Source organism: Nannobrachium achirus, assembly GCF_963921795.1.
Source record: "Nannobrachium achirus genome assembly, chromosome: 8".
Lineage (NCBI taxonomy): Eukaryota > Metazoa > Chordata > Actinopteri > Myctophiformes > Myctophidae > Nannobrachium > Nannobrachium achirus.
In genome coordinates this window covers 34,823,082-34,846,444 of record NC_137817.1, presented here as the reverse complement: position 1 = coordinate 34,846,444, position 23,363 = coordinate 34,823,082, and the positions used below count along the sequence as shown (strand labels likewise).

Sequence of the window (23,363 nt, the reverse complement as noted above, 5' to 3'; positions counted from 1 at the left end):
ATGAATGGGGGTAAATTTATTGTTATCACATTTATGTCTTAGGAATGTGACAAAAAACTAAAAATATTATTGAACTCTACTCTCCATGGCATGAGTAATCAATAGAAAAAAAGTCATTTTGGGGGTGAACTACTCCTTTAATTCATTATTATCTGTCCTTGTTTGTTAGTGTTAGAAATAATTTGTTCATTCATTTTAGTCTGTTGACAGAAGAGACAGCTAAATGCATTGTTTTATCATTTTGGATATGTTTTTCATTCCCCAATAAATAATGTGTCTCGATCTGCTTGGCTCTTAATTCAATTCCATTCACTTGAGTTCTCTTGGATATTGTTAATATAATGAGAAGGGGATTATTAATAGAATTGCAGAACTGCATGACACTTTGGATATAATCACATTGTGTGGCTTTTTAATACATTTACATTTTTGACATTTAACAGACACACAAATGTAATGTAGAGTAGCCCTGTCCAGCCTAATATCTCCATGGGGGATTTCCGTTTGAATGACTTCCCACACACAAGACACAGGTTTTAATCCAGATGCTTATATGGGGGATGTCCAGGATAGGTTTCCCCAGTGGAGGAATGTCAAAGAGAGGTGATCAAGCAGAATAGCCGTAGCCATAGCCCAGGCAGAGCTCCAGTACGGTCCATTGGCCAGGGGGGATTCCCTTGCAGCATTATATATTTTGTTTCCCATTTGGAAAAAAGAAACCAGGTGGTTCCAAATTACTTAATATGATGAATACTGCAATAGAATACTACCATATTGTTACATCATAAGCAAACAATTGTAAGATCTGTTTTTGGGCACGGTGGCGCAGTGGTTAGCGCTTCGCCTCACAGCTAGAAGGTCCTGGGTTCGATTCCTGCTGGGGGAAGCTGTGGGCGCTGGGGGCGTGTTCCTACCCTCCACGTCATCAGCGCCCACACCCTAGGTGTGGTTAGCGATAGGGCCTTTCTGTGTGGAGTTTGCATGTTCTCCCCGTGTCTCCTAGGGTAGATGCCCTCACCAAAACATGCAGTAGTCCTGGTTTCTATACTACCTACCACTAGCCAGCCAGGTGCTCCCCAATTCCCCTGGCGTGGCAGGGGGAGAGTGGAAACCAGGACTACAGGTTAGGTAGTTGGCAGTTGGCACTGGGTGAGAAAATGGGTTGCAAAAAACATGGGATAAAAAAAGTGTTTTTGGCCAGATGTCATGCAAGTAAAAAAGGATGATGACATGACTCTGTGATGGGAAACTATCCTACCTGGCCTTATGTGAGTTTCCAGACACTTAAAGCCGATGATAGTGCACTTTTAGAGCCAAAATAACATTGGTTCTTAGGGGTCCCCGACCCGATTTAATATGGCACTATGGTGTAGAATGCATCAGCCTTTATATTGTAGGCCTGTGTCTGCAACCCCCCTTCTTCCCCATGATGCAGTGATTAATTAATGCATATTCACCATTTCCTATGGTTGGTCACTACACTTCAATGTCCACGCTATATGTATTCTATTCCACTGTAGAAACACCATTTTATTCTACTGTGGTGGTTCTCAAAGTGGGGTCTGGGGACCCCCAGGGGTCCTTGAGGAGGTTCCAGGGGTCCCAAGATTATTTATGGATAATTAGGAACCAAATGGAGTTAATGGACCCTTTTGCTCTTAACTCTGAGAGTGTGGTCCATTTGTACACTATGGTGGTCTGTGGTCTAATATTGGGGTTCCCCAGGGCCTATATATAGGTTAGATCTTATATCTTAAAGTGTTTTATATTTTCACTTTCTTTGAAAATAGAAAACTTTTTTTTTCTTCTTCTTTTTTTTTTTTAATATTAACACCACAAATCTTGTATGGGGGTCCTTAGCACAACATCTTTTCAGATGGGGGTCCGCGGCCGAACACACAAATTTAGGGGTCCTTGACATGAAAAGGTTTGAGAACCACTGCTGTATCTGTAGAAAAATCATTATATTCTACTGTATTGATCTGAACATAGAGGTACAGTACAGATTACAGAACATTGTTTTGCATTGCCACGTGTGTGTCAATGTTGTGAAGCATATTGAATCACATTTCTCAGCTGTTTTGATATTCGCGTTTCTTGAACTAATGTAGCACTGTAGCAGTTAGTCATTTCTATTCCAAAAATGCTCTTTGAACAGTGTGCCTCGATTAATAGCATTCAGCACCCGACGAGAGCGAGTAACAAATGTTAAATGTATAAATTAAATAAAACAAATCATAGATGAAATACGGTGCGAGTAACAGCAATAACATCCATCCGCCCGTGGAGAACGTAACGGAACCGAGCGTTTTTTGCATTTGCATCGATTTCATCATCAGTTACTTTTTGTTGGTCGTCAAAACCTACAGAAAATAGTTTATGAATTTAGAGCGCAAACCCTCAGGCTTGAAAACTGTTGTCAGAGTGGAGGTTGTAGCCTAATGGGACTAAGATTATTAATGAAGTGTTATTTATAAGCATGCAGTCCGTAAAATGAAAGGGTAAAGAAGAATACAGTCGCTGCTGTTCCACTGGGCTTCGCCTTTCAACTCATCAGGAAGTTGAAAAAAAAAAGAATCATGGCTCGGCTCCACTTCTCAACAGTTATGAAAACGCAGCGCTGCCTCTTCTTGCCATCCAAACATTGTCTTCCACCACAGTTCAATCTCTTTTAAACACCGCTCGTCCAAAGATATAGGTCTATATCTACAAGACAGTCCCGAATTGTTGTAGGTGCTGCCCGTCCTACCCCTGTTTACATATGATATATGAGGGTAAAGTAATTGAATACTCACAAAATGACAGGAAAATCATATACCGTGCCAGTTTGTGCCCGGTGACAGCACTGTTCCACAGCATCCTTAAACAGTCCCTGGTCCTGTACGGAGATAAAGGAGGCTTGCTTGCAGCCTTGCAGCGCGATCAGCCTTTTTGACACTGTTGGAGAAAGCTTTTCTCTTCACAATTTCACGGACAACGGGGGAGTGTGTTCTGGTAGCACTTTCTGCAAAGCGCAGGCGCGCCCTCTGTTGGCTGAATGTACGGCGTGGTCGTGGATTTAGAAAGAGACACCAAATGGAGGCCACTGTGTGTGCACCCATCTCTCCATCACTGTGCACATTGCTCATAGTGCTTGACAGTTGATTCAATAGATTTTCTGCAACTTACAAGTCTCTTGCAGGGAAAATAACATAGAAATAAGAATGGTTTCATAATCAGGAGGTTTCCCTGCTGAATATATTTTCTATAAAACTGCTAGCATTTGTATTTTGTAGCCTATGCCTATATCTCATACATCCCATAGCATCATTTCAGCAAAGAGGTTGATACATTGATTTGTCAGTGAATCATGTTCAGTAATATTGATTTTTGCCCATACAAGATCCCAAATATAACAATAATATTTCATCATAATAGCATCATATTTTATGGTTTGTGTCTTTCTATAAAAGCAACTTTTGTTGTTTTATTGCCTATAATAAGTGAAAAACACCCAGAGCCAGCCCTGGGCATAACTGGTGAGACAGACATAGCTGCAGGCTATAATTTCCATTCCACAAAGAGGATGTCAGGTAATAAAGTTTCCTGGGTAAAGTATTTTGAGGCCAAAAAGCTCTGGAGATGAGAGTGTGTTGCCATGCAGCCTTAATCCTTCTTGCCAAATTTCTGGATAGCATGCAGCCCCAGGCCAAAATATTTCGGTTTTGAAGCACCTCAGTGTGATGTGATGTGACTGATGTCATGTCTCTGTTGGTATGAAAAACAAACAAACAAACAAACACAAACACACAATTTTTGAGAATGTCCATTATCTTGGCTATTCAGGTGTCATCTGGAGTATCAGGTTTATTATGCACACTAGCAGTACAAGAACAGAATGTCACAAAGGGATTTGATTTGTTTTTTGGTGATTAATTGAATAGCTAACAATAGGCGCTGAAGTAATTCATTATTTAATTGAGAACATTGGTTCCTGCTGCATGCCAGATAATGATCCCTGTTTACTGTTTACCAACTATAAGGCTAAGCTCATTTGTCCATATTCTGGGGCAAACATTCGCCATTTTTCAAATCCAAAAAAAGCATGATTTTGCTCAGGGGCAGGTATATAGGCTTATTCTCCAGGGTTTGATTAATAATTTATATAGCCATGCCTTGAGCAGGCACTGCGTTGAGTCATTGTGGATAATTGGGCTGGGCTATAGCCAAGTCCTATGTCGATATAATTTAGTGCTGCTTTAATAATAGTTTACCAATGACTTTGATCCAAATTATTCTGTCCACTTGTGTATTTAACAGCATCCCCTTATTCAACATTCTTAAGCTGGTTGCACACTGCTGCGTTTTTCGTTGCGAAATGCGTTTTTCAGGGCAAGGAGAGAGAGAGAGATAGAGAGAGCAAGGGACCAAGTGGTGCGCGAAACGGGCGGCAGTGTGCAAACGTGACTGACATAACGTGAGGTTGATTTTTTTATTCACACGCTCCGAAATTCACCCCGATATTCGGCCCGAAAAACGCAGCAGTGTGCAACCACCTTTAGCCCCCTGAAACACACAGACACCCAATTGCTTCATTATGCACTTCCCAACTATTGTTGATGATACCTTGTTACATTGCTTTACCTGTATATGTATATTCTCAGTGTAAGCTACACTATAGTGGCCTATATTCAAATGTGTGTCAACAGTGTGTGTGTGTGTGTGTGTGTGTGTGTGTGTGTGTGTGTGCGCGCGCGCGCGCGCGCGCGTGCGTGCGTGTGTGTGTGTGTGTGTGTGTGTGGTAACATCCGTGTTACCTTAAAGATGCAGTGCCATGACCCCCCCCCCAAAAAAAACATGATTATCAGGTATTATGATTATACTAGGAGGAAAATGTCTTTCCAAAAAAGTGTACAGAAAGAGTTAAACTTGTGTTTTTATGTTGGCCACACCCACCAGTTTATTAGGTATGCCTGGTGGTTATCATGGTGGGTGGTGACCCAGCTGAAGTTAGCCACTCCCACAGTGTTGGGTGAATGGTAAAGGGGGAGGGGATGATTATATGATGTCATTATCTGTGTTTTTGGATCGGCACTTTTGACCCACAAGGTGTCAGCCTCCAGGAAGAAAACCCAAATACAAAGGGAATACATAATTGCTCATAACAACCACCCCAGGGGGTCTAATGAAGTACTGTCAACCTCCTAGATACATGAAAACCAGAAAAAGTACAAAACTATGGCACCGCCTCTTAAGGATGATTTGTACAATTTGTTAAATTAACACTAAGGATTTTTACAGTGAACCATAAATAAAAGAAAAACACTAGAACACACAATGCACGAAAATATTAGCATGTAAAAATGAATGCATAAATGAATTAATTGCGTAAACTAATAATCATCCACTCATGGTTTTCAACACAGGAATAACAAGTTTTTAATTGCACATTTCCAGAATTCAGCTCATACTTGCTACTGTATCATGAAAGGCTATCTTGTTTTAATTGGTGATATTATTTAACAAAATAGTATTATATTGTTATAAAGAACGACTTCCTGTATTTTACAACTGCAATATTTAGAATGAAACAATATTTCAGTAAATCAACCTCTCTATTTGTGCCATGTTTTCTGCCAACTGACAAACATGAACAGTTGCATCCCTCAAATTGCAACAGGAGCAGCCAAAATCATTTATGGGTTTGGCAATCATGGTTTTGGCTGCATTCCTGAAAGCATTTTAGATCATGTTGTCTGGGGCCAGAAGAACTCTGTTGCCTTCGAACCAGCTGCGAACTAAGGTACATACAATAAGGTACAATACACAATACCAGATGTCAGTGCTTAATTGTATTCATCAGATTCTAGTTGTACAACACCGGATATGAAGGGATCGATCCCAGCCAGCGAGAGATTGGGTCTTGTACAGGTAGTTGGTGCATCAACAATATCAAAGTATTTCAGACTGTGATAAGCCTTTGGACCGCCATGATTTGGTGTCTTGTTGCTGTGCTTGAATATTTCGTGACGTAGTCTGAAATGCAAAAGAGGCCATATTCTTTTTTTAGCCAGTCTGGTGCATGACATACTGTACAGCAGCGGTCTTCAACAGTGGGTTCGGGACCCCTAGGGGGTCCTCAGAGTTACTACAGGGGGTCCTCCAAATCATTTTGTGATAGAATCTTTTTTCTCCTTTTTTATATTAACCACTTGAACCCTAACATCCATATTCTGAGAACTTTAGCCAAAAATAGCAGATCTACAAGCTCTCTGCGAGGCGTTGTGAGCTTGTAGATCATCTATTTTCGGCAAAGAGGTTTGGTGTAGAGGGGATAAAGAGCAGACCAAGTACAGAGTGAAAGGTCAAGTTTATTAAGTATTGACGGTTCAAGTGGCACAAATTTACATGAATCCAAAATACACTGAGGATTGTGCTGTCAAACAATGAAACGATATGGAATCTATGAACAGGTGGTGGGGGTCCCTGCTTCATCTCTCTCTCACTTAAGGGGTCCTTGGCCTGAAAACGTTGAAGACCCCTGCTGTACAGTTGTAATAGCTTTCAACCCGGCATCCCTATTTTGGGCATGTCATTTTAGGTTAAATCCATTCAATCCTCCATTTTTCTAAATCCCCACCCCTCAAAAATAGCAGCTCTACAAGCTCACTATGGCTTATGACAGGTGAGTTTGTAGATCAACTAGTCCCCGCACAATACCGTAAGAAGGACTTAAGTGGTTTACTCACCGTTTTCCATGTTCTGGGTAAAACACATGTTTAATCTCTTCCTCAATGTCAGTATCAGTGATGGATGATGGTTGAAATCTGAGCTTGCTATGTGAGTCTGACTGTAATTATGCCAAGGGAGGAACAACCCAAGTCAAGTTTAACATGCAAAGCAGGGAGAGGGAAATATTTCCTGCACAATAACAACCGTTTGTAAGGAAACAACAAAAAACGACTTGAAAATCAACACGTCATGCACACCCACCTTTAGTTCCTCTTGTTCAGCCTCAGAATAACCTGTTTCTCCATCCAGAACTTCATGAACTGGCATACTGAGAGGATCAATCAAAATCTCATATGGAACAGCGGGATGCTTCCAGGAAGAACAGACATGGACGCTCCAGTCCTCAGATTGTCCAAATGTGCCTGTGGATGGAAACGGGAGGAGAGCATGTGAGCGTACCCAGATTCTATTCTTAAGATTAATCTTATTTGCATTGGCCAGTGCCCATATTCACCCTGAAGGAGAATGGTTTGCCATCCCCTGTGTATGAAGTTGGAGCAAAATGGCCATGTGAATATGGTCTATTAATAATGTTAACAGCAGAAGTAATGAAACAGAAAATGTTTACACACCTATGAACTCTCCAGAGGCACTCCAGAGGCGTACAGTGCAGTCAGTGGATGAGGTGAGCACCACTTCATCATTGTCAACAATCTGCAGACTGCACCAAAATAAGAAAAGACATATGATGGAATGGGAAAAGCCATTTATATCAAGACACCTTAACTCACACACAGTGTAGGGCTCCCTGACTCACTGGCAGATGCACCTCAGTCAGCACCTCACCTGTACTGATTTGACCCTCTATTTCAGATCATCCTACACATCCTGTACTGTAATGTGTTTTATTTGGCTACTGCCCTTGCAGCTGCAAGTGACACTGTTCCCTGCTACTACCATCTCAGCCTCAGACGGATTTGGTTCTATTCAGTATATGTACCCATCAGAAGTTTGGAGCCTACTGCTCCCTGCATGGTGAAATAATAATTTATGCTTACACAGTGCAACCAAACATTTGACTTCAATGAATGTTTAAATATATGATGGACGTTGGTTTTGCCTATGACATTTTACTGCTCTTTACTACATACCCAGTGATTCTGCTGGTGTGGGCACGCCAATAGTTTTCTGCAGAATTATTGAAAAAATAAAGATGTGTTTTATTGTTGTGGAACAGTGAACTATGACTGTCAAAGAAGAGCTTGCTTTTGGTTCATATCTTATCAAAACACTGGTAATGGGAAGAGAATGTGGAACCTACCTCTTTGTGGCTGTAGTTCTGTACCAAGAACAAATGCCACCATGTCATAAATATAGATATACCCAACATGGTCAGCCGCATATAGTAATGTGTTGGCCTTTGTCGTTGCCAGTTTTGTTATCTGTTGTTGGAATCTAGACTGGAAAAAAAAGAACAAAAAAAAAGGTTTAACCTTGCAGGCTATGTTCTATAAAGGTATAAAATATATCTCAAATAAAATAAAAATAAGAAGGAATTAAACAAAGGTGAGGTTACATTAATTTGGAAATATCAACAATACAAGCTTACTTTCTAACATATTTGAATGAATTGGGGTTTTCTGGGTCATAGGCTCCCACCCCCCTTCATCTTGATGTGAACACCAGCTAAGCTAAGCTCTCCCTCTGGAGGAAGGGGCAGTCAATTACTATGTTGCCATGAAGAAATGTCTTCTGTATAATGTTATGTAACAGGACTCAGGGGAAATATTTAACCTCAAGTAGCAGGAGGCCATTTGGTGCGGTTATCTAAAGCTCTTTTTTTACCGTACCATTTTACTTCATTAGCATTTGAAGCCCCAGCAGGAATCAAAGACCTAACCTGTAGAGTATAAGCTGCAGTCATTACCCATTGAACTTTGAAGATATACTGTATGTTATCTCAGTGTGTGTCTGCAAGGAGGCTAATTGTTACCCAGCCAGCACCGGAAATAAATTAGGAGAGGAGAACAATGAAATCTGCACTCTCTCACTATCGTTTGACCCACTGTAATGAATGTAAAAAAGTGATCAATCCCTTCAAATGGCTAGATGCAGTGAGATATCTTACTGCTTCAAAACTGCTCACAAATTTTCCTCCACTGAGCACATTCCAGAAATTGATGTAACCTTTAACAAAAGAAAAGTCATAGTTATCACTCTATCACAAGGACTGCATGCGGTAATTGATGCTTAAGTTATTAGCCCTGACCGTTGATTCCAGAAGACAGGAGGCCTGTGTGTGATGTAAGATTCTTCAGGAAGATGATGCTCGGAACACTTGTATTGAGTCCTGAATATCAGAGGCAAACATCATAGGAACTATTGTTCCTTTAACCCTAAAGTATTCTTTGTTACTCAACAAAACAACACATTTGCAACACATCGTGAATTTTGATAGAGCAGCTTATTATTACCGGTTGTGGAGATGTGCTGTGAATTAAACCATTAGTTTCACCATACTTTTCTGTATATGTACAGTATGTATGTGTTGAAATGTGCAATCACCTTGAATATGTTGGTATTCAGGTGGAATGGGGCTCATAAATCGACACTGTATATGTCCAGATATCACATTCCAAACGATGATCTCGCCATCATAGCTGCTGGTGGCTAGAAGAGATGGAGGGCATTGAGCTATGCACAGGATGTCGTCCTTATGGCCTTTTCTCTGGAAACATACAGTGATTGATAGTTCTGAGTAGCTGGAGAATTAAAGGTTATCTAACACAATCATTTGGTAGTGCTCTTGGCTCACCAAGACTCACAATCATAATGATAATGTTCAGGTAGACATGCAGTCTTTGCTTTTAGAGTCTTTTCATGATCCCCATATCCAACAGTCAACAGTGACTGGATGGGGGGAACTCTAGACCTAAAATCACAATTTCTACCCTGGCAAGTGAATGTATGTACATATTGTGCCAACCTGTGTTTAGTCTTGTTGTAGCCTAAATAACCAGTAAGACTCCCTAATCGGGAGATAAGCGACCGTAGGTCACTTATCTCCACAAATAGGGCAAAAATGTGTTTTGCCAAAATGTTCCTGATCCATGTTGATGACATGAGTGTAGACATACTGTGTACCGATTTGCGTGATTTTAGGGCAAAAATTGTAGGAGCAGTGTCCAAAAATGTGTTTTGCAAGAATCGGCCTCATGGTGGCGCTAGAAGAGGGCCATGTGAGAAATGAGGGGTGGGGTCTCTGCGCCGGCAAGGCGGACAAATAGGTACCGGCCCCGGCTGTCCCGGTCGCTCCCAGCCGGAGTTACGGCATTTTATGTGAGCTGCAGTGTAGGGGGTCCTCCACTGGGGGCGCCACCACTTTTGCATCCGTTCTGGAGCACCAGGAGTCGGTGGTCCCCGGGAATTCCCCGTGAGCAGCCCCGTTGGGGTGGTCATTTGGTCAGTTTAGCACATTTGGTCATTTTTTACATCTGGGGGTCCCCCAGGGACCTGGGGGTCCCTGGAGCTCCGGGGGTCCTTGGAGGTTGTAGTTTGGCAGGTAAGGAGTGTGTGTGCAAAATTTGGCATGGATCGGGGCAACGGTTGCGGAGATATGAGCAGGGCAAGAGTGTGACGTGTGAGGTGTGACAGACAGACTGACTTACACTTTGTGCAGGGTTTGATAGTAAATGCGACCTACGGTCGCAATAATGAAATTTGATCATTAAAAATCATCAAATAGACAAAACCTTATCTGACATTAACATTTTTCACCCATAGAAGAAAGGGGAAGTAACAGATCAATTGGTCTCTCAATTAGCAGAATCTTTAGTTTTATATACAATTCATGTGACCCCTAACCCCATTACCCCATATCTACTGTAGCTGATGATGGGGGTTTCAGCAAAGACCATCAGAGATTTTGATCGACTTGTTATTGAAGCTATGAGCAAGCTAGCTAAATGTACGAATGCATAAATAAATAAACAAACAAACAAACAAAATATTCTACTGACACTATTACATTTTGTTGATGATTGTGAATGCATCACAATTATTACAGTAGCAATTAATCAAATGAGCACAATTACTTTGATGTCTCACTTTAACTCAGCTGTGAAGATGTTTATTCAGACATGTTCCTCGACTGAAAGAACCCATTCTCAACAGGAAAACAGAGCAGGCAAAGATGGTGATATCTTTGCAAAGGTTACAGAAATCTATCAGTAAACAGTTTGCGCTTTATTCTGCAGCTACAGTGCCGTACAGCTGACTGGGAGCAAAGCTAAAACCTTGTGAAATGCAATAACAGGCTGTCAATCTAGAGCTCCAAACGAATTCCTAAGATTCTCGGTACACATAGGCAGGGAATCTTTCTGAATGCCATTAGTGAGAAACAAATTAAAGAAGTGGTACTGCTACTAATCAGAAGTGACCACCTTTCCTTCTAGTCCAATGTAATGTAATTTTCTGCTCTCTTGAAGGGCTACTTAGAGGTGGGCTTATCTGTCAACATAATGAGATGGACCAATTCAAGCAGTGGTGTGGCCCTTCCTATGGTAGATCAAAGAACGAGAAGGAATCAGCTTTCATTTGTATGGTCTATAACGTGGGTCTCTTTTGTGAGTGACGGCTTCAGCTGAATAGCATAACCAAGAAAACCAAATAAGTAATTTTCTAATTGAAACAGTGTTTTTACCCAGTTTTTACCCAGTGACCTATTTTAAAACAGTGACAGGGATGCAGGTATCACGATGGAGATACTACACATCAGAGGTAGCTCGCAGTACCTATTCAGAGAGAATATTTGTAAACTCCAGATAGATAGATATTCTCAACTTCAAACAGTAAATTACTTAATGTGTTTGTTCTTTGACCACACAGTCAAAAAATATTTCCATTGCTATAACTAGAAGCTGGGCCGCCCTTCGGGCGGCCCAGCGTCTAGTCGGCGACCTGGCCAACTCGGAACAACGTAAATAGGGAATGAATGCCCCGCCCTTTAATGCAAACCCCATTATACCTGTTGTCATAGGACCCGTTTTGACCATCTGTTTGCCTGTGTCCATTTATGCCCATATATGGAGATATCTGTTATCTGTCTGTCTGTCAGCGTCCATTTTATGTCCATATATGGAGATCACTGCAGATATAGTTCTGGGTCCATTTTATGCCCATATATGCCCATATATGGAGATATCTGTCTATTTGCGTCCATTTCACGCCCATATATGGAGATCTCTGAATCTGTCTGTCTGTGTCCCTTTATGCCCGTATATGGAGATCTTTGTGATTCTGCGTAAATTTTATGCCCATATATGCCATTTGCGTCCATTTTATGCCCATTTATGGAGATCTCTGTATCCGTCTGTCTGTGTGTCTGTCTGTGTCCCTTTATGCCGTATGAGATCTCTGAATCTGTCTGTCTGTGTCCCTTTATCCATTTTATGCCCATATATGGGGGCATTCATTTTATGCCCATATATGGAGAACGCGCGTGCCCGTGGGACGAACGGTTCTCATATGGGGGCATTCATTTTATGCCCATATATGGAGAACGCGCGTGCCCGTGGGACGAACGGTTCTCGAGATACGCGGATTACCTACATACATACACACACACTCACAGAGATTTTTTGTTGACTCATGTGGCGTACGTCTGCCCATATATGCCCATATATGGAGATATCTGTCTATTTGCGTCCATTTCACGCCCATATATGGAGATCTCTGAATCTGTCTGTCTGTGTCCCTTTATCCATTTTATGCCCATCTGTCTATTTGCGTCCATTTCACGCCCATATATGGAGATCTCTGAATCTGTCTGTCTGTGTCCCTTTATGCCCGTATATGGAGATCTTTGTGATTCTGCGTAAATTTTATGCCCATATATGCCATTTGCGTCCATTTTATGCCCATTTATGGAGATCTCTGTATCCGTCTGTCTGTGTGTCTGTCTGTGTCCCTTTATGCCGTATGAGATCTCTGAATCTGTCTGTCTGTGTCCCTTTATCCATTTTATGCCCATATATGGGGGCATTCATTTTATGCCCATATATGGAGAACGCGCGTGCCCGTGGGACGAACGGTTCTCATATGGGGGCATTCATTTTATGCCCATATATGGAGAACGCGCGTGCCCGTGGGACGAACGGTTCTCGAGATACGCGGATTACCTACATACATACACACTCACAGAGATTTTTTGTTGACTCATGTGGCGTACGTCTGCCCATATATGCCCATATATGGAGATATCTGTCTATTTGCGTCCATTTCACGCCCATATATGGAGATCTCTGAATCTGTCTGTCTGTGTCCCTTTATCCATTTTATGCCCATATATGGGGGCATTCATTTTATGCCCATATATGGAGAACGCGCGTGCCCGTGGGACGGAACGCGCGTGCCCGTGGGACGAACGGTTCTCATATGGGGGCATTCATTTTATGCCCATATGGAGAACGCGCGTGCCCGTGGGACGAACGGTTCTCGAGATACGTGGATTACCTACATACATACACACTCACAGAGATTTTTTGTTGACTCATGTGGCGTACGTGATGTCAGAGCCTTTTATGAAGTGATGTCACAATGAGTCAGAGCTTTCGCCGATTTCCTCAGAAACAGCCTGATGTCAACAATCAACCCCGCATAAGGAGATTCCGAACGTTTCGCGCCGGTTTGGGAAAACCGCGCGTCGGGTCGGGTCGAGACCCGGCACTGCACTCCGTGCCGCGGCGGGGAACGCGCGTGCCGAATCTGAAGCCGGTGGGACGAACGGTTCTCGAGATACGCGGATTACAAACACACACACACACACGCAGAGACTTCTCGCATTTATAGATAGATGATTCTCCGTGGCATTCTCACCACAGGCATACAGGTACAGTATTTGAGAAGGTGCAGAGATAATGATTGAATACATCACACTTCAAAAGACGAGTTGGGAGGGAAATAAAACTAAAATCACTTCCCATTGTTAGTCATGAAATTCCTTTCTGTAAACTGTTTGGCACTCAGTTACTACCTGATCATCTTGCCATGCCGGCTGCGGCCTCTGGACATGATGGGGTACCTCCGGTGTGTCCTAACAAAGTTAGAGCACAGTCAACAAACCATAGACAATAGACATCCTTGTTTCCTTGTATAAATATGATTTCAAACCTGATATTAAACAGAAGCTCTTGCAAACTTCACAGAATAAGAGTTTCCACTGCTTGATTACACAACTTAAACATTTTGGTTTAAGGGTACATTATGCATGACGCTGTGATCTGGAGAGAGATGTTCCAACTGCTAATGAAAATGGATGGAGAGTGGGAGCCAGTCGAATTGAAAAATATGTGAAATAGAACTGAAAGTGCTCTTACAGTGCAGAGCACAGTACAGAGCACAGCACAGTACAGTACAGTAAAATATTATCTGCATGGTCCACAGATCTTTGTCTTTCATTTTGTACTCACAGTGTAAATGTCAATCGTCTGATCCCAGCCAACAGATATCACAAAGCTTCAAAAGACAACGTGATCACAATTAATATGAGTGACAGTTTCTAATGAGTCAGTAACTGACAGATACCACATTGTTACTTACGCATTCCTGTGGACTGTAAGATAGACGCAGTCACACACCTCATGACATTTACCATCTACAAGGAATAGAAAGTTATTAGAAAGTTATAATGCATAGAATTGGGGAATATACCGTATTTCCCATCACTCTCTGTATTGGGACAAAGACATGAAAAATACCTGCCTTTCTTTAGTATCTTTAGGCACTGTCCATTGTTGAAGTTCCAGACTTTCAGACAGCCATCTCTTCCTCCAGTGAAAAGTCTGTGGAAAAAAAGTGGAGACACCATCATAATGTACAGTAGCAGCTAAATAGAATTCATATAGAGTTAATAACCTACAAGTACAATACCTTGTTCCTTTGGAGTCAAACGTCATGCATGTAATGGCAGACCGGCCGTGTGCACCACCAAACTCGAAAACCTGATGCCCGGTATTGAAATCCCAGACCTTTACCACCTAAGGCCAAACACTGATTAGAATATACCGTAGTAGTGCGCAATAATATTACTGTTGCAGACTAAATGTAGCTGAGTTATCCATCTTAGGTATTATTTTAACGTAGATTAAAAGCCTATATCGTCGACTGGGGACCCACTAGGTCTATAATTGGTCCCCACTTTTTTCCATTTACACAAAGCTCTTTTTCTCTACTAGCTTATCTTCAAGTTCACAAGGCCACAGAATGTTCGCCCCAGAATAAAGGGTATAAATGTTTTAAAAATATATCTGGCGTTGGCGTGATAAATTTGTTTAACTCACAGATCCCTCGGAGCAACTGATGACTTGACGAAAGGCTTTGCTGAAGCCACAACACATGACGGGCTCATTGTGTGAAACAATCAGATGGCCATGTGCCTGTGGCCTTGAATTGAAAAGATAACATACAGTTGATAAAAGGATCCACTTTAACATAATGTAATTTCTATGAATGTTTAATTGTTTTTATATCATAGCCTATTATAGTATATGTTTTGATTAATTACAGTGCATTCTCTTGCTTTTCAAGAAACATTTCAAAGGCTTGGTCTTTATGATAACATAGCCTTAATATCTCAAAATTATCTACAGAATTTGAAATTTACATGAGCTATATTTAGATTAAAATACGGTAATAATAAAAACCCAACCGTGTTTTAAGAGAGAGCAAAGCCATTGATTCTGCTGCAATGTAAATGGCTTTCATTGAGCGAGCATAGAGGCATGCAGATATGTCACCGCGAATCAGGCTGGCTTTCGGGTGTGCTGTAAACAAGCAACACTGATCTTGAATATGCCAGATCTGAAAGGAGATTCAACAAAATGGCTTCAAATTACTGCATAAGAATGTATTTCATACCATATTGACTAGGACAGGATGCAATTAATGAGCGATGAGTGATAGAATCTGACCCACTTTAACAGTGTTGTCCATGGAGATAGAGAAGATCTGATTGTCCTCTGAGGAAATACGGAGGTAGAATATGGGGGCAGAGTGGCCCTCCAAGAAGCCAGTCGGTTTCCTGTTGAAGAAAAAAAACAAAACAATGGGAAATAAGACTTCCCAATATTTAAACCAGTGGTTCTCAACCTGTGGGTCAGGACTCCCAGGGGGGTCCCCAAATTATTTTGGGGGGTCCCCAGATGATTAACTAAATGTGAAACACTGTTTTCTCACTCAACAGAAAACATACCAAGATAAAGTTTAAGTGTAAAGAGGATACATGCACATTTCTAGAGTGACAATTTAAGGACTTTTTAATTCCTCTAAAATGACAGATTAAACATTGGCCAAATTGTCAAACATTAGAGGCAGAAATTGTGCTGCTATTTTCACAATAGGACCGTGTTATATAAAATGTAATGCCTCAACTCTTAGTGCTGTCAGGGTCCCCAGTTAAAATATGATTATTTGGGGGGTCGCTGAAAAGGTTGAGAACCAATGATTTAAACTACTGTAGGCCTAAGAAGACTGTCTATACAGTATAAGAATGTCTCACCCAGGAACATAAGGGTTCCACAAGCGTATGAGTCTGTCCATGCCTCCGGTCACCAACAAGTTGTGTTTCTTGCAAAGGTCAAACGTCTTCACACCTTTGTAGATGGGGAAGACTGTCTGGTCACATGATGCCCGCGGTTGCGGAGTCCAGCTCGATTGGACCTTCTTGGACTTGCCATCATGGTAGACGTCTTTGATCTCTTTCATTTGCCTCTCAATGTTAGTTGAAGGCAGGACACTACCTGGCAAGGATTTTTTTTTTTTTTTTTTTTTTTTCATTTTCATTTTGGGTTCTTATAGAAAGCATTTGGATCATGAACATATAACTCAAATGATAAAAACCCAAACCAAGGCTAAAAGAATGAGAAGGACAATAATTACCTATGACAAGAGCAGTTGCTTCGTGGTTTGAGGTGGAAATAATGGCACGAATGTTTTGGAAATACTTCACCTAAAATCAAATTAGAGCAGAAACATTACATTTCCTTTTCAGAATGACCATTATTTGTTGCATATGTTCAGGCTCATTTTAAGGTTACTGCCAGTATTGAGGAAACAGATAGTTGGATTGCTTGGAAAGGTTAAACCTCACCTTCGTCACCCAGTCTTCATGGACCTTCCATCGGGTAAAACTCACATTTGGAGAAAGCACTGCGTTGTCTATTGCTATGTTGGGCACATTTTCAGTCTTTGGTAATTTCTTCCATATTCTACAAATAAATGTGTTGGAATATATTATCATACATGCAAGAGGAATGCTGGAGTCTGTATCAACCACTATTGTACATTGCACATGTGGAAGCAAAAACATGATAAATAATAAATTGCTCATGGGGAAATCACTGAATGACGACTATTTTTTTTCTTCCTTTTTTCGCATGAGCAGTGAGACAAGGACATGATGCATTGGTCAATATCTCGTCCAAAAGGCTTCACTGTGGTTATGCTGCAGTGAGTGCGAAATTGGAGTTGTCTTTGGTTATGCTGCTCTGCATAAAATGAACCACCTGTCCATCATGAAAAGTCTAAGGAAACTAGGATTCATATTGACCATAAGCTTCTGTTGTCAATATAAAGCAAGTCAGAATCTAAACCCATATTTATTTGAGCAGAATTTCATTGGGGAGAGAGAGTGGGGAGAGTAGAGCTTCCAAACAGGCCCTCATACAATGAATAAGATTGGAAGCCACCTGATGCAAAAGATTACTTAGGCCTTATAGGCATTAGGCACTATCAGAAAGTAGCAAAAACAAACACAAAAAGGCTTCCCAAGTAAGGCTGTTAAGCTTAAAACCCACAGCCATTGCTGCATGCAGTTGCCCTTTGTTTAATAGTTGTGCTTTATTGTAATTCCTCTCATAATGATCTATGCCGTACCTTCCAATGTTTTTTACATGTTTGTAACAAATGGACAGTGGATATTGTTAACCTTTAACACACTTATGATGCCCCATAATAATAACAGTCCTAATTTGTGACTGTTGCTGTGAAATCAGTTTTAGGTCATGATGACTCAGATTGTGTAACTATAGTGACAGTTCATACATCAAGTAAAATAAGTGAAAGTGGCTAAATCACCTCAGTGTCTCTCCAACACAGGAAATGAATATGACATTTATGCAGCCCTGGATCACAAACAGAAAAATTAACCTCTCGCATAATAAAATGAGATGGATGTAATCAATTGTGATCTGTGTGCTGAATGACTGCATGGAACATTGTACCTGGGCATCGCCATAGAGAATGCAACATTCATCAGGGCCAGTGTAACTGTAGAAAGAGGATAGCATTAGATTTATATGGAGGATGATGTTAACCCACCAGTACAGGGCAATACTTACCAGTAGTCTAATGTCAGAGGTACCGTGTCCAGGGCACTAATCTGGCAGTAAGGCTCCAGAGAAGAAAGCTCATAAAGTTGAATTTCTCTCTCTCTGCAAAGAGAGGATCATAGTTATAAACCACTTATACACTGCTGTCTATAAGCATGGTGAATGTATTGATTAAATGTGGTCTGCATGATCCAATTTGCTATGAAATTCTTTGCATATTACCCTGTTCCAATGATTAGCTTGTTGTACTGCATCATAGGGATAAAATCAGTTGCCCACTTTGGCTTCCGGTTTAGAGGTCTTTCAGGCTGGAATAAAATAATAAAAAGTTACATTGCAGACAAAGGAACATATCCTCCAAGTGCAATATTGTAGGACATTTTGCAGGACAAAAGGCGAACCCACAGAAAACCGACAACTGCAAGCACAATTTACAAAAAACAATCTAAAATAAGGTAAACCAACAGCTACTTTTAGATGGCTTATGAATGAATAATAAAGTAGAAACCAACAAGTCCATGTTCAAAATCTGTTATGGAAACCGAGAAAGTAGATGAAACAAAAAGGTGTATAACTAGTTATTAAGAATAGCATATGTGCCATCTGTGTCAAATATACTTTATTTGAAAAATATTTTCTCCTTCAACTTACCACATCTAAATTCATACTAAACATTAACACTGAATTCAACTGTACACAATACACATATGTTACTAGTGCAAGTAAAACTCAAAGCTGCATTAGATGTTCTATATGGCAGTTATATGAATAGGATAAGGATTAAGGATTACACAGGTCAAGTTGAAATATTAACATTGTTTTGACTGAAAGACAGAAATAATGTGTGCATTATTGCTGCCGTTCAGTCAAAACAATGTAAATATTTATCTAGCCTGCCATTTTTTCACAATGTGAAGAGCAAGAGCATCAATCATGAATACAAAACAAAGCATTACGCATGCATGTGCACCAAAGTATGTAGATATACACAAGATGAAACATACAAACACGCTTTTGGTCCTCTTTACTTGAAGTTCAGGGTTCCAGTAGCGGACTGTCCCGCCTTCTCGTACTGTTATGATGGTACCATCAGGAGTGGAGCGAATTTTTACAATTGGATCTCCATGACACATGGTCTTAATGGTGGCTGGCAGAGATAATGCCACCTGCTTACTGCGTATTACAGACTCTTCCTTTTCTGCGTACTCCAGCTGCATGTATGTGCAGAACTCATCCTACACCATAAAATTAAGAAGCAATTAAAATTCCTGCATTATAATGTAGCCATTGTTTTGAGGATATAAAAGGTCTACACAATATGAGATGAGACAAAATGGCCATGAAAGAGAAGCAATCCAAAGCTTGGCTGCGAGCAGGTACAGTATAAGTACAGTTGGGAGTGATGAATAAAGAAAGAAAAAGATGATACAAATCCCTGTGCACTGAAACTAAAATAAAAGTGATTTGAATCAGCTTGTTTAACTTGACCTTGGTCGGTACCAGGCCTGAGAACAGCCTTAAAACGTAATTAGTTCAAGCAACCCACTTTCATCTTCATTTTCGCTTTTGGGTTCTCAAAGCACTTGTAGAATCTGCATGCAATTACAAGTCATTTGTAAACTGCCAAATGAAAGTAATCTCTATGTCATATAGAAGATAATAATGAATTTCACCTCACCCATGCAATCCTTCCCTGGCTTGAATAATCAATCTTCATGAATAACTCTTGTATATGTGCATTGCTCTGTGAAATTCAAGAATGAACACTTTAAATAAGAGAATTATTATACAGACTGAACTTTTGAACACAAAAAGAGAGAAAGGCAGGGATTCAGAAATAAAATGTTCTTCTTACCATGTTTTGCAACCCCAAACACCTCTTCACTATTAGTCCAAAATGTATCTCATCAAGGGTTCTCAAGCCACCCATTTCAAACTCCTCCATGAAGGGAAACACAATAAATCAGCTGCACAGCCCATGAAATACATACAGCATATTGCCAAATATGTGAAACTGTATATTGCGTACCTCAAATGCCAATTTCATTTTCTGTAGGTTGTCAAGGGATACCCTCTGGTCGATCTTAATGGGGAGAGAGGATGAATACACATGAGAATAGAGAGCTTGATAGACAAAGTTGCTCCTTCAATGTTTGACAGTCCATTGCAAGTCCACTTACCAGCCAGTTAATACATTCTGAATGCTAAAAATACAGCACAAGGTTAGTGAGAGGTGATTAAGAATGAACTCCAACAATACCCTCCACATAAACTATGCACACCATGGCTAAGCTACCTTTGAGTATTATAGGCCGATTTCAGAGCCTGTGGGGATGAAAGGACCACCATGAAAGTGTCCATGAGAAGTGCACACAAGGGCAGATGACATGCCATGCTCTATCTGTTAATGGCCTCTCTTCAACTTGACATAGTTTCCTAGCAACAGCCTTTTCATCCATGGAGATGCTTTGATCTATCCCTAATAAATAACAGGGATAAACAGCCCTAATCCTTCAAGGATGCAACTGGAGTCATGGTTTTCCCTTGATATCTCCCGCGTTGTTAGGATAATTGCTTAATCAGTTTTGTGTGTTATCATGAATAACCTGAAAGTGGTAATATTGGCAAGCTTCCAAATCCATCTCAATAAACCGTCAGTGTTCATTTGACTGTAAGCCTTGACCATTGTGGACCGGTCCATTTACTGTAGGTACATTTTAATGCTCAGATTTAAATTAACAATGATGATTGTATTGTGTGCCTAATCCATTGCAGAAAATGTCTAATCTTCTTAACCGAGAGGTAATGATTAACACTGACAGTTGAAACTGAATGCCTAAAGTTCAGCATACATTATGTGTACTACCCTCCTTCCTGTGTCATTCCTGTCCATTTAAAAGCTGTCATTTGTACTTACAATATAGGACTCCTATATATAGGAGATGGCACAGTAATTGCTTTGTTTTAATTTGAAATGAAACATGGCCTGGGCTGTCTGGATGCATTATCTACTCCAGTGCACCAGTCAGGTAATGAGTGAGTTGAATATTTTTTTGCTTGATTTCACTATGGCTCTGCTTGAGATGAGTGTCAATTTTAGTGTAAATCAGTCAATGAAATTGTATTTCTAACCAGGCCAGATTACAGGTAACACTCTAGTGACACCTTGAGGTGAAAACAAGCAATTAAACAAAAGTTACACTTGGCAAATACATTCACAATAAACATTACACATTACTGGGCTACATAATACATACACAATAATACAAAGAGATACATGGCTGAAAGTTAGACTAGGATCACTAAGGAGATGTGTTAGTTAAAATTTAAATGGATTGAATTGACATTTGTGCTTTCATACAGGAGCAGGTCTCGATCCTTCTGACTGTACCTTAAGGTTGCGGAGGCTGGGAGATGGATTAGCACTGTGGTGTCGTCTTGTACTATGAGCTTTATCACCAAGAGTAACAGAATGACGATGTCTGTCCAGGTTCAACAACTCTCGCTCCAACCATTCAGGTGGATGTTTTCCAGCTGCAGAGCTGCTTGCTGCCAGGGACTCATTGCTGACTATCTCCCCCCAACACTCAGGCCCAGAAGCACTTCCTCTCCTCTCACCCTTGCTCTGCAGCTCACACAGGATGCTATGGAATTTGAAAGTCTCTTACTCATTTAGACAAAACATGCTGTCTACACTGGGCTCAAATTGAACAATTTATTGTTGAAAATCACTTCAGGAGCTGAGACTACTGCACGCTTTTTATTGTTTTGCAGGGGTACGTCATCCTCATCCCGTATATTTTATTATAGTGCCCAGGTATTATTTTCTTTGATGAAAGTTGTCCATGTTGAGGCCTTCTACCTTCTGTGAATCTGAAGCGTGCAGGACTTATCTTTACCTAATTATTATAGTTGCTTTTAGATTGTTGTCTATGATGTAAAACAGCCGTATTTTTACGTAGACAAATAGCACATAATACTTTGCTTAAAGGAGTAGTTCACCCCCAAAATGACTTTTTTTCTATTGATTAGTCACGCCATGGAGAGTAGAGTTCAAGAATATTTTTGGGTTTTTGTCACATTCCCAAGACAAAGATTTGATTAGAGTAAATTTACCCCCATTGATTCCGGATGGGGACCCGCTTCGAAATGTGTCCCCATCCGGAACGAATGGGGGTAAATTTATTGTTATCACATTTCTGTCTTAGGAATGCGACAAAAAACTAAAAATATTATTGAACTCTAGTCTCCATGGCGTGACTAATCAATAGAAAAAAGGTCATTTTGGGGTGAACTACTCCTTTAACTGCCAGTAGTCCATGATAGCTCATTTACAGGTATCTGTGTGAGGATATATAGTTCATTTGACATCATTAACCCAATGTAACAACATTTTTTGCATGTTACTGCCATGTATACTTGTCTTGTATACCACTATTTACTGGAATATAGCACAGACAACTGGTCAGTATTTTCACAATACCAGTGTGTGCGCTCCTTTCTTTGTTTGACAGAAAATCTATTACGGTAAATGAACATGATTGTAATGAGTTAAATATAACTACACTTCCAATGTTTCATAGTAACTAACAACTCTGAGTTGCCACTGAAGGCAACTCTTCATTGCCTTGGCAACAGTAAACATTCTCTGAGCGATAAGGATGTTCTCTTGTGGATAGACATATGGTAGACACACACACACACACACACACACACACACACACACACACACACACACACACACACACACACACACACACACACAAATGCAAATATCTCAAACTAAATCAGCTAGACATCACCTTTATAGAAGATTTAAGTTACCAGTATAAAGTTACGTAAATACACTTCAAAAATTAAGGAGAAAAAAGAGGAGATTCAACTTCAAATATGGAAAGCAATTTCACATCTACAGTCATTAGGAAGGTGTAAAGTAAAGCAGCAGCATACCTGGGAATAGGAAGAGTTTCTATTTTTCCAGAGGCTGAGGAAGGGCGAATTTTTCCCCCCAATGACATCTCTGTACATTTTCTGTGTACCTCTATCTACACAGTTGAGATGAAGCTAAGAGCAACTCCTCAGACCTTGACCTGTCAGGAGTGATATTAGGCTACCTGACACTGATACTAACGTTACACCTGGCCAAGAAGGGTGGCTCTCTGGTAACTAAGAGACACTGTGCAACAGCTCAATCTATAAAACAAAGAGAGACAACATTTTGTATTTCACAATGAAAAAAGAAAGAAAAAAAGAAAGAAAAACATA

General features: G+C 40.5%; 3 protein-coding genes across 3 annotated transcripts in view; all 3 read right to left on the bottom strand.

Moving 5' to 3' along the window:
* Positions 1-2,934, bottom strand: part of b3glcta (beta 3-glucosyltransferase a) — a 74,176-nt gene extending 71,242 nt beyond the window's left edge. The window contains exon 1 of the mRNA XM_080731346.1: positions 2,796-2,934. Coding sequence (XP_080587472.1) covers positions 2,796-2,859 — 64 coding nt within the window. The 5' untranslated portion in view covers positions 2,860-2,934. The remainder of the gene's footprint in view (positions 1-2,795) is intronic.
* A 2,891-nt stretch (positions 2,935-5,825) lies between these two features.
* Positions 5,826-23,116, bottom strand: wdr95 (WD40 repeat domain 95; the record flags this gene model as incomplete). The annotated part of the gene is made up of 29 exons (XM_080731847.1): positions 5,826-6,015; positions 6,729-6,829; positions 6,973-7,133; positions 7,344-7,432; positions 7,863-7,899; positions 8,033-8,171; positions 8,840-8,898; positions 8,981-9,061; positions 9,277-9,439; positions 13,745-13,804; positions 14,181-14,226; positions 14,311-14,365; positions 14,473-14,552; positions 14,641-14,747; positions 15,051-15,153; positions 15,419-15,570; positions 15,685-15,790; positions 16,268-16,508; positions 16,648-16,717; positions 16,859-16,976; positions 17,845-17,891; positions 17,991-18,036; positions 18,108-18,200; positions 18,321-18,406; positions 19,103-19,333; positions 19,777-19,842; positions 20,128-20,181; positions 21,490-21,742; positions 23,049-23,116. 29 exons carry the CDS (start codon positions 23,114-23,116, stop codon positions 5,826-5,828), a joined length of 3,102 nt encoding a protein of 1,033 aa, XP_080587973.1.
* A 170-nt stretch (positions 23,117-23,286) lies between these two features.
* The window catches only part of tex26 (testis expressed 26), a gene marked incomplete at both ends in the record, with an annotated part of 5,940 nt that continues 5,863 nt past the window's right edge, over positions 23,287-23,363 (bottom strand). Inside the window, one exon of the mRNA XM_080731846.1 lies at positions 23,287-23,291. Within this exon, the coding sequence (XP_080587972.1) occupies positions 23,287-23,291 (5 nt within the window). The remainder of the gene's footprint in view (positions 23,292-23,363) is intronic.